At 39.5% G+C, this 12,325-nt stretch overlaps 1 protein-coding gene across 2 annotated transcripts in view; it reads right to left on the reverse strand.

The window, feature by feature from the left end:
- Nucleotides 1–12,325, reverse strand: part of ULK4 (unc-51 like kinase 4) — a 771,869-nt gene that overhangs the window by 403,067 nt on the left and 356,477 nt on the right. For both annotated transcript variants that reach the window (XM_075827083.1, XM_075827084.1), the window contains exons 26-27: nt 11,535–11,586; nt 11,331–11,425 (exon numbers count right to left, since the gene is read on the reverse strand). In XM_075827083.1, the coding sequence (XP_075683198.1) occupies nt 11,331–11,425; nt 11,535–11,586 (147 nt within the window). The remainder of the gene's footprint in view (nt 1–11,330; nt 11,426–11,534; nt 11,587–12,325) is intronic.

Below are 12,325 nucleotides of genomic sequence, written 5' to 3' on the forward strand. Positions count from 1 at the left end.
GGAGCGCCGGTCCCGCTTGTGCGCATGCGTGACCAGCGCTCCTTTCATTTTTAGTGAGCTGCGCAGACGCCGGAAGTCAGAGGTTTGTCATGGAGAACTTCAGGGGAACTTTCAGTCCCCCGTTCTCCCTATCGCTGCCAGCGATCACACATGTATCCTGTGGATAGGGGATACATGTCTTTTATTAGGACACACTGTAGGTCGCATTTTTTTGGGAGGGGGGACGCTGTATGGCGTTCCCTACAGGAGGGGATGCTGTATGGCGTTCCCTACAGGGGGGGACGACGACGCTGTATGGCGTTCCCTACAGGGGGGGACACTGTATGGCGTTCCCTACAGGGGGGGCTGTATGGCGTTCCCTACAGACCCCCCCTGTAGGTAACGCCATAAAGTCCCCCCTGTAGATAACGCCAGACAGCCTCCTCTGTAGGGAACGCCATACAGCCCCCTCTTAGATAACGCCATACAGCCCCCTCTGTAGATAGCGCCATACAGTCCCCCCTGTAGATAACGCCATACAGACCCCCTGTAGATAGCGCCATACAGCCCCCCTGTAGATAGCGGCATACAGCCCCCCTGTATTAGCGCCATACAGCCCCCTGTATATAGCGCCATACAGCCCCCCTGTATATAGCGCCATACAGCCCCCCTGTAGATAGCGCCATACAGACCCCTGTAGATAATGCCATACAGCCCCCCCTGTAGATAACGCCATACAGCCCCCCCTGTAGATAGCGGCATACAGCCCCCCTGTAGATAACACCATACAGCCCCCCCTGTAGATAGCGGCATACAGCCCCCCTGTAGATAGCGCCATACAGCCCCCCCTGTAGAGGGGGGGGGGTTGTGTGAAACCCGGGGGAGGGGGGGCCCCAGTCAAAAGTTTGCTATGGGGCCCAGTCTTTCCTAGTTACGCCCCTGACTATATGATCACACCGTGTTGCTAGGCAGGGAAGGGGGAGAAGCTGTATGCTGATTGGACAGCATCATACAGAAAACATTACACCGCCCAGAGTGAAAAGAAAGAGTAACCTCCTATTTGGTGATTATAGCCAAATTAGCATATTCAGAAAAATGCTCATAACTTTGCAAATAATAAACGTTTTTGAATTTTTTTTTGTTAGGAGATAGGGAATTTATAAACTAGTGACAGATCCTCTTTTAACCTATGTTACTGATTTATAAACAACTTATATGTATACTTTCTAACAAACTTACTAAGGCTATGGACTGTTGGTCCCAGACACTTCCATATAGATCTAGGATCACAGGGAAATATTGGACTCCTCGATTGGTCCCTTAATTTTGGCCAGAGATAGTCTCATTCAGGTTAAATTTTTCCATCAAATTTACTACACCCCTTCACTCCCGTATTGTCTTGGGGCTGATGGCTCGTTTCTACACATGTTCAGGGACTGCCTAGTTATTTTTGGCTCGTTGATCGGCACTCGCTGCAACAGCCGCTTATCGGCCGGTGTAAAAGGGCCTTAAGTCTCTGAGGTCTTAATAAAATTAACCTTTAAAAAAAAAAACCTGACTGGTGGAAATTAACTTTGCTCTCCGTTTCGAAAGGGAACAATTCTTTTGCTATGTATAAGAAAAATGGAGCACGGAAGCAGCACTCAAAGCAAAAAAAATTGAAATTTATTCACCCAGCAAATGCAACGTTTCACTTCCTCAATGGAAGCATTTTCAAGAAATCTGTGAAAACCACACACAGGTATATATAGAGAGAGCATAGCTCAATTAACAAGTGCTATATATATATATATATTGGCAATTATACAATTCCTACAAAAAATGGCAATGTGTAACAGTGTATCAAAATACAGTACAAATGTGTTAAAGAGTCAATTCATGACATATTATATAGAAAACTATGTTGTGTTCATCATGTACATATAAAACAGTGTAATACATTGATTTGGTATTGATCATCATTAAAATTAAAAAGCTGGCACTCACCAATCCAAATAAACAAAGATATGCTGAACAAAACATTCCATGTGTCTACTACGAAATTCTCGACGTCTCAAGCGCCAAGTTGCGCATGCCCAGGCTCTATCTGTCCATTGGGTAAGGCTTACAGGTGTTGTCTGGTTGCCATGCCAATGCACAACACCGCAACAACTGACGTAACTACAGCACTATCAGAGGCCCGATCAGTCATGCAATCGTATTGAGGTAAGTGTGTTGTATCACACCATCTTTATTATGGGCAGATTATCAATACTGCATATTCTAAATGGATATACAAATACAGGGATTATACCCAAGTCATGGATAGTGTGTTCTGCTATAATAGCGGGTGTAGAGAAACTGCGTATCATATACAACAGTAGGTTTGGCTATACTTAATACCTTACGTCCCTAGAGACAAAAGATCACCCACATGTAGAAATGCCGGAGTCCCAGGTCTCAGGAAAAAACACTCCACCTATGTGTCGATATATAATCAGCACAGAGGTATATGGTGGTAAGCAATACCGGGATCTTTGGTTGGAAAGACATGCCCTACATAATTAGATCCAACTCCCTATGTGCAGAACCAACATCCATGAATCAGAGGACAAAGGGATCATAAATCATCCCATATAATAATAAACTAATAGAAACCTAGTAGATGTAGCAGAGTTGTGCAGCATCATGACAACATTACAGTATACACGGAAAAAACTATAAATAATAATTTTTATTCAATAACAATCCTATGGACAGAAAAAAACAACCACATGTGTTCAGTGTTCCTTGGTCCAGTTGGGGAGTGTCTTTTAATACCAAAACCCAGACTTCGATCTAACAAGTCTGGGTTTTGAGAGAGTTGTGTTATAATACACAAGGGCAATGCATTTATACATCCTGCTACTGGTAAAGCTTACAAAATTACATCCTACTATACCTGCAGAAGCGATTTTGTTATATATGCGCTACAGTGCCCATGTAATTTAATTTACGTGGGCGAAACGACAACATTTTTTTGCTTTAAGTGCTGCTCCCGTGCTCCATTTTTCTTATATATCATATGGGGAGACGTCACTCGTCACTTGTTTTTTTGACACTGTGCTGCTCCTACTGTATGCTTTATCTTCTTTTGCTATGTAGTTGCATGTAACCCAAAATGGTAGCAATAAAAACTTCAGCTCAAGCTGAAAAAAAAACAAGACCTCACACTGCTCCATTGATGGAAAATTAAAAAAGTTATGGCTCAAGAATTTATTTTAAAAAATAGTTTTTCTTTGTAAAAGTAGTAAATCATAAAAATGTTTATAAAAATGTTGTATCGCCGTAATCGTATTGACCCGCAGAATAAACGTAACATATGCATTTCAGTTTCCAAGAACATTATATGATACTTTAAATAGAGACATTAAAAACTACAACTCGTCAGCCCTCATACGGCTATGTCGACGGTAACATAAAAAAGTTATGGCTTTTGGTAGACGAAGAGGAAAAAACAAAAATGAAAAAGCTAAAAATGGCTGCAGAGGCAAGGGACTACTATATCTAGTCTGCTAAAAGATTGAATCCCAGATGGGCAAAGAAGGCCTGGTTTTTCACCAGATTAAATTTTGTCGTGACTTTTAGATCAGGAACCAAAAATGTTACAACCAATGCCTTAGTTCGTTGTTTCAAACCTTCTCAGCTTGACAATTTTGAAACCAGAACCTATTCTTTTTAAGGAATAGAATTTTAGTGACTTCTTCGGATTTAGCCAAAGAGATTAGAGGTGCTCAACATTCAGCTTCTGACTCACTATCTATTGGCAAATTGTTTATTTATCCCCCAGCTAATATTACGGGTCCTCCAAAAGGTAGGTCATCCAGGAATCTACAATAAGTGTAGTTGAGGGTCTCTTACTTACTGGTGGCCAGTGCTATCTGTTTGTAAATTATTGCCTCTTCCCATTTCTAAGAGGTCGTAGACTCACATTTCTATGGACTTTTTCTTATTGATCTTCTGGTCTCTGATGGCAAAACGATTATTTGGGTTGTAGTTAATAGTTTTTCTAAACAATGTCATTTTATTCTTCTTGCCAAGTTAACTAAATTAATTTTCTCTTGCAAAATTATTTGTTGAACATATTCTTTGATTGCATGAAATTACTGAAAATAGTGTTTCAGATTGTGGTTTACAGTTTACCTTGAAGCTTTTTAGCCCTTTCTGTACCAGGTTAAAAATAGATTTATCTTTTTCATCTGCCTATATACAAAAAAGAAATAATGGCTGGACAGAACAAAGAACCAAACGAATCAAACTTTAGAGCAGTATTTACTCCGTTTTGTCTCCAACAATCAAACTGATTGGGTCTCTTGTTTACTTTTGGCTGAATTTACACTTAAAGGGGTTGTCCGAGAATCAATGACTTTGTGTTAATGCTTGCAATTTATAAATGTAAATACATTTGTAATATACTTATGTTTTCCAAAGTGGCCCCGTTTCCAGATCCTGCCGTGGGGAATTGACGGGTGACGTCACTCTCTGCTCTGGCCACTTTGTTGATCTTGAATTCTTTGCCGGGTATACGACACGTCACTTGTGATGTGGTGTATATCGGCTTGTTCTGCTTCACAGCCCGTAACGCGCATGCGCTGTCACTGCTGTTCTCACGGTCCCTGCTGTTCTCGAGATAACAGCAGGGGCCGCGCATGCGCATTAAAACAGAACAAGCTGATATATACCACGTTACAAGTGACGTGTCGTATACCCGGCAAAGAATTCAAGATCAACCAAAGGGCCAGAGCCAGTGCAGAGAGTGACGTCACCCGTCAATTCCCCACGGCAGGATCAGGAAACGGGGCCACTATGGAAAATGTAAGTATATTACAAATGTATTTACATTTATAAATTGCAAGCATTAACACAAAGTCATTAAATCTCAGACAACCCCTTTAATAATCGGTTTCAGGACGCCAGTAAAACTTCTTTGTTCTTCTGTAACTTTGGATTTCACCCATGTTTTAGTACTTTCTCTACTATTAGTGTTAATACTCCCAAGGCTGAAATATTTTCTAACTAAATTTAGTTTGGTCACAGGTTCAACGCAATTTTGAATAATCTGTTTGGAGACAGAAGAAAGCTGCTGACAAAAGATGTTCATCTGGCCCTTCGTTTTCAATAGGCTAGTAGGTGTGGTGAACTACTAAGAATTTTAAATTAAAGGAACTATCTGCTAAACTTGGTCTGAAATGTATTGGTTCCTATGAAATTATTCAGCTCATTAACCCGTCTGCTTTCCGTCTTCTACTTCCAGTTTTCTTTAAGATTCCCAATGTCTTCCATAAGTCCTTGTTGAAACTGTATAGGAATGCCGTGCATGTTGTAAACAAGTTTCCAACTCCAGTTCTTGTGAGTTGCCCTAGAGCTTGGAGGTCCAAAATATTGTTTTGTAAAATATTCGTATGGTCAGGGGTCTCCCCTGTGCAGGTTATGTTTTTGAGGAAAGGTCTTGGGTCCCAGCTAAATCATCTTTATACAAAGGAATTAATTAAAAGTTTAACTGTAGGAATCCCCTTAATCCTGGGTCTGAGGGTCCAGTGCGCCCTTGTAAGAAGGGGATAACGGTCATATACTTACCTGTACCCATTCCAGTGGCTACCCTGCACAGGCAACCTGGGGATTTGCTGCAGCAAAGCACAGATCCCTGTACAAGGGTTAAAAGGTGAAAACCTGCAGTCCCTTAGATTCTGCTAACCAGAGTGGCCAGTGCTAAGACTGACTGTGGTAGCGCATTTGCTGTGCAGGTATTTGTCATACTAAATTTTGCTCCTTAGAATACAGCAATTAATGCATACATTTCTTTTTAATGTTATTGCACTACTTTAAATGGTGCCTGACAGTACATATTTCAGGGTTATAAGTACCTGCATTTTAGTCTAAGAAATCAATTTGTATTACAAATTCTAGTAGGAAAGCCATACTTTGACTTTTAATTTCTCATAAGAATGCAAGCAGTTATATCAAACTCTCACAGGAAATACTAATAATCGCTCACCTCTCAATATATCCTCGCCTCTGGGATCTGGCACAAATTAGGGCTTTAGGCCAGGAAGAAGACTTTTCTATTAGCATTTCTGTATCAGTATTGATCAGCCACATTAAGAATTACCTCCTAACCTGCTCATAGGGCATTGTTATATATTCAATACTAGTCATCTCTATTCATAAATTCACAATTATTTTTAAAATTAAAAGTAAAATTTAGTCCTGGTGACTGAATTCTTAAAGAGCAACTGTCACCTTTGCTTTTTTTTGTGCACACAGCAATAAATCTGCATTTAAAGAGAATTACCTTTTGTATTTTGACATAAAAGACTGGGTCTCTCAGGCTTCAGACGCAAGTCAATAGCCTTCTCTCCCCCCTAAACATTTCCCAAAAGGTTTTCAAATAATAAAAAATTCTATATTGCATTATTTTCGTGATCATGCTGACTGGGATTGCCCTATAGAAGCAGGCTGTCAGGCGGAGTAATTTTTATGTAACTCCAATTTCGAAACTTGTTATAAAGACATTAGAAGAGTTGAAACTACAGCATACAAACAAAGATGCCTTTATTTTGTCAAACCCCTACCTAATCTACCTTTTAGAATGGACGCGGTCGTTCCAACTTTTCTATTGTCGGCACAAGTGGAAATGAATTGTAAAATGAGGTGATGTCCTGTTATTGTGGTTAGTGATTACTTCTTCCTCTCGGTCATATATAACTGGTAGAAGTTCACTAAAATGAATGAATGCATGTAGCAGAAAGTCAAATAGAGAGCCAAAAGGGAATATAAATAATGGGCTACCCACACAATCTGCACATGGGATACTTAACCTCTTCACGCGCTGCGCCGCAACTGTACGTCCTACAGAGGGCTTGCTTCCCGCATCAGGACGTACAGTTGCGGAGTAGTTCCCGGCACACACTGTCTTAACGGACAGTGTCCGGGAACCGGGAGGTCAGCTGTCCCCGAAAGCTGACACTCCAGTCTTGGCAGTCAGCGGACCATCGCCGCGCAATTAACCCCATAAATGCGGCGACAGATTGCGTTCGCTGCATTTAAGGGGTTTGAAGCACATCGGCAGCCCCCACAAAGTGATTGTGGGGGCTGCCGATGCTTGTCGTGGCAATCGGAGGCCAGACAATGGCCTCCGGGTTGCCATGTACGGGAGCCTCGGAAGAGCAGCCTCCGGCCGGTCCTCCTAGGCTCCCTGTCAGTGTGACTGCCACGTCACAATGACAGTTGGAATGCATTACACTACGTAGGTAGTGTAATGTACTCTAGCACCAATCAAAGCTGAAAGTCTAAATGTCCCCTAGTGGGACAAGTAAAAAAAAGTTAAAAAAAAAGGTTTAAAAAAAAGTGTAAAAATAAAAGTTATACGTTATTTAAACAAAATAATAAGACTTTCATTATAGGAAAAAAATAAACACATTAAAAAAGTACACATATTTGGTATCGCCACATTCGTAACTACCCAAACTATAAAACTATAATGTTATTTTTCCCGCACGATGAACACCCCAAAAAAAAAAATCAATAAAAAACGACACCAGAATCGCTATTTTTTGGTCACCACCCCTCCCAAAATAGAGAATAAAAAGTGATCAAAAAGTCGCATGTACCCCAAAAATAGTAACAATAAAAACTATAACCCGTCCCGCAAGAAACAAGCCCTTACACAGATTTTTTTGACTAAAAAATAAAAACGTTACGGCTCTCAGAACATGGTGACACAAAAAATTAATTATTTTATAAAAAAGTGATTTTATTGCGCAAACGCTGCAAAACATAAAAAAAACTATATACATATGGTATCGCCGTAATCGTAACGACCTGCAAAATGAAGTAAAACTGTCATTTATAGCACACGGTGAACGCTGCAAAAAATAAACTAAAAAACATTGGCAGAATACTTGTTTTTGGTCACCCGGCTTGCAAAAAAATGGAATAAAAAGAATCGCATGTACCCCAAAATGGTACCAATGAAAACTACAGATTGTCCCGCAACAAATAAGCCCTCACACAGCTCCGGTGGTGAAAAAAATAAAGAAGTTCTGGGTCTCAGAACATGGCGATGCAAAATGTGCAGTGTGTTCCAAAATCGGATAAGATTGGGCGCCATTTATCAGTGCGACACTGGCCACACATCTATGAATTATTATTTATTTACCGCATTATTATACACTCTTATTATGCCCTGATGTACTCCGCACAGCCTACATATGCCCCCACAATACAAACTGAAATACTAGCAAAACCCCAAACAGAACTACTACTAAGCAAAATCTGCACTCCAAAAGCAAAATGGCGTCCCTCCCTTCTGAGCCCTGCAGCGTTCCCAAACAGCATTTACACATATATGGCATCGCCATACCCGGGAGATCCCGATTAACGTTTTATGAGGTATTTGTCTTCAGTGGCACAAATTGGGCACGACATATTATGCACTAAAATTGAATACCAGTGGAAAATTGCAATATTCACACCATCCGCTGTGCAGTAAACCCTTTGTGCACTATGACTTAATAGCATGTCATGGTGCGGGGGTTGATGTATGGAGCGGGCTCACGTGCTGAGCCCGCTCCATACGCTGCAGGTGTCAGCTGTGTATTACAGCTGACACCCAGGACTAATGGACAGGAACAGCGATCGTGCGGTTACTGAAGCCTGTAAAAATAACAATATACTGCAATACCTTAGTATTGCAGTATATTGTACCAGCGATCCAATGATCGCTGGTTCAAGTCCCCTAATGGGACTAATAAAATGTGTAGAATTAAAGTTATTAGTAGTGAGAAAGAAAAAAGTTTAAAAGTTAAAAAAACAAAAACCTTTTCCCATTTTTCTTCTAAAGTAATGTAAAAAAAATAAACAAAATTGGTATTGCTACGTCCGTAAAAGGCAGAACTATTACAATATACCATTATTTAACCTGCACGGTGAACACCGTAAAAAACTTAAATCATTTGCGGCCTAATTCTAATAAATTCTGCAAAAGACCCGTGGGGTCTAAATGCTCACTATAGCCCTAGAAAAATTCCTTGAGGGGTGTTTCCAAAATGGGGTAACTTTGGGGGTTTCCACTGTTTTGGTCCCTCCAGGGCATTGCAAACTTGACATGGCACCGAAAACCATTCCAGCAAAATCTATGCTCCAAAATCCAAATGGCGCTCCTTCCCTTCTGAGCCCTGCTGTGGGTCCAATCAGCAGTTTATTACCACATATGGGGTATTGCCGCAAGCGGGAGACATTGCTTTACATGTTGGGGTGCATTTTCTTCGTTATTCCTTGTAAATATTTAAAATTTCTATGTTTTTTCTGAAAAACAGTAGATTTTTATTTTTACAGACTAATTCCAATATATTTAGCGAAAAACTTGTGTGGTCAAAATGCTAACTATACCCCTAGATAAATTTCTTGAGAGGTGTAGTTTCCAAAATCGGGTGACTTTTGGGGTGTTTCCACTGTTTTGGTACCACAAGACCTCTTCAAACCTGACAAGGTGCCTAAAATATATTCTAAAAAAAGGAGGCGCAAAATCCACTGGGTGCTCCTTTGCTTCTGAGGCCTGTGGTTCAGTCCATTAGCGCAATAGGGCCACATGTGGGATATTTCTGAAAACTGCAGAATCTGGGCAATAAAATATTGAGTTGCATTTCTCGGGTAAAACCTTTTGTGTTAAAAAATTTTTTTTATTAGAAATGGATTTCGGCCCCAAAAATTTAATTTGTAAATTTCACCTCTACTTTGCTTTAATTCCTATGAAACGCCTAAAGGGTTAAAACACTTTGTGAATGCTGATTCGAATACCTTGATGGGTGCAGTTTTCTGGGGATTTTCTAATATATAAGGCCCTCAAAGCCACTTCAGAACTGAACTGGTCCCTGAAAAAATGGCCTTTTGAAATTTTCTTTAAAATATGAGAATTTGCTGCTAAAGTTCTAAGCCCTGTAACGTCCTAGAAAAATAATAGAACGTTCAAAAAACTATGTAAACGTAAAGTAGACATATGGGAAATGTTAACTAGTAACTATTTTGCGTGGTATTACTATCTGTTTTACAAGGAAATACGTTTAAATTTAGAAAAATGCTAACTTTTTTCTAAATTTTGGTGTTTTTCAGAAATAAATACCGACATTATCGACCACATTTTTTCACTAACAAAGTACAACATGTCACGAGAAGACAATCTCAGAATCGCTTGGATAGGTAAAAGCATTCCGATGTTATTACGACATAAAGTAACACATGTCCGATTTGAAAAAATCGGCTGTGTCCTGAAGGCCAAAACAGGCTGGGTCCTGAAGGGTTAAAGGGGAGAGAAACATAAGGGCATATTATTTATTGTTTTTTTAAAACGTATGATAATACATCATCTGTGGGGTCCCATGGTCACTAGATTATAATAAATGATATGGTTTGTATACAGTGTATAATTTTCTATGAAGTCCTGGTCTCCATCGAAAAGTAAGCAGCCATTAACCACCACACAGACACGAAGTAAAAAGGGGCTACATAAGATCAAGCATAACTGATAATAGCTATTCAAGGAAACGTTTAATCTAGGACCATAGATTCTCCAACTAGAATTGAAGTTTGGAGATTATTACATACCTGCTTGATCCTGAACAACCATTAATCTGCCTGTCCCTCAATCAGGGAGCAATTGCCTACTTTGGAGTGACAATAGGATAGCAGACTACAATTGACTCCATTGGTCACTGATCACAGATCTAGGTCCTAATGAAGGAGAGCTAAAATACAGTCAACTAATGAATATAAATAGCTGTTAGGTACTACCCAAAGGTACTGAGTAATATACAGTACATAGATATATTTTAAGCCCCCAGTTGGGCATCTGCTTTATTATTAATCTTTTTAATTCTATTTACTGTTATAATATTTATAGCTGTAGTCGTACAACCCCTCCTCCTTCCATTCCTAATGACCCCTTGCCAACAGGGGTTGCAATATATTGACCAGAGACTTCTATCTTTAAAAAAATGCCTAATTTTGCAATGTTTTTATAAATAATGGAATTTTTGAATGCCCCCAACAAAAATACTTTATTTTCGCAAAAACATTTGTAATTCCATCTTTTTCGACGACATCAAATGACATGCACTATGATCTCAGTTCCCACACGGGTCTAGATGATTTGTGAATTATATGACATGCAGTATAGGGCAATGAAAATATTACTGATAAGATATGTAAGCTGCTAATGCTTCACCGCCTAATTAGTTTTAGGAATGACCCTGAAAGCTAGTGATTGTTTAGAAGGCTATTGGGAATTGCTCCAACTAGTAAAAAAAAATATTGTTTCAAGTGCTGCCAAGACTTACTGGGGAGTGGTGAAGTGTCAACAAGACGGGATGCTGTGTCACAGCTTCAAACGCTGATAGAACTGTCCTGATCAGTTCATCTGACGCAGCCTGACCTGGTCACAAAAAAAAAAGCCATTGTTGTGTTGTAGGACTCTTGGAGACTCAATTAACCTTTGTTCCAGTAATCCTTTCATGTTGCGGATTGCCCTGAGATGCACTTACCCACTGCGCCTTCCAAATTAGTCTCACCAGTGTCCACAGATTTAATTTGGTTCTGTTAAAAAAACAAACAAACAAACAAAATAATTATTGTGTACCAATTGATATTTTATGCCTTTACGATTATTTATAAAAATGTAAAATAAAAAATATGGCCATTTAGCTTTCCCCTATGTCAAATAGATGTAAAATGCATTCAGATCTCCTCTTTCCGACAACAGAAAAGTTTGCTATAAAGTTCGCCTACAGTGCAGAATGGGGTATGTCAATACAAGGATGTCTGAGTGGTCACCTAGACGATGTTATTCCTAACATCATAACAATTAAAGGACTATTTCCATCTTAGAAAGTGATGGCATAACTTTGTCTGACCTCTGGGACCCCTCACCGATACAGAGAATGAAGGTGCTGCAGTGCCGATTAAGCATACATATATACATACATATACACACAGGAGAAATAAATCTTGCAGCACTCCAACAGGATGAATGAAAAAACTTTATTCAAGCCAACATACAGCGGTGTGACGTTTCAGTCCAACATTAGGACTTTTTTCAAGCACTTTTTTTCATTCATCCTGTTGGAGTGCTGCAAGATTTATTTCTCCTGAATATCGATACAGTCCTAGGATCTGGACTGCTTGCTGGCACTCGTTCACATATGTAAGCTTTCTCTTACTGAGATTGAGTGCTGCTGCTTTCTCTGTTTGAAAAAAAATTAAAAAAAAATAAATAAAATATCTCTATATATATATATATATATATATATATATATATATATATATATATATATAT

The sequence above is a fragment of the Rhinoderma darwinii genome, chromosome 5, assembly GCF_050947455.1.
Source record: "Rhinoderma darwinii isolate aRhiDar2 chromosome 5, aRhiDar2.hap1, whole genome shotgun sequence".
NCBI classification, from domain to species: Eukaryota; Metazoa; Chordata; class Amphibia; order Anura; family Rhinodermatidae; genus Rhinoderma; species Rhinoderma darwinii.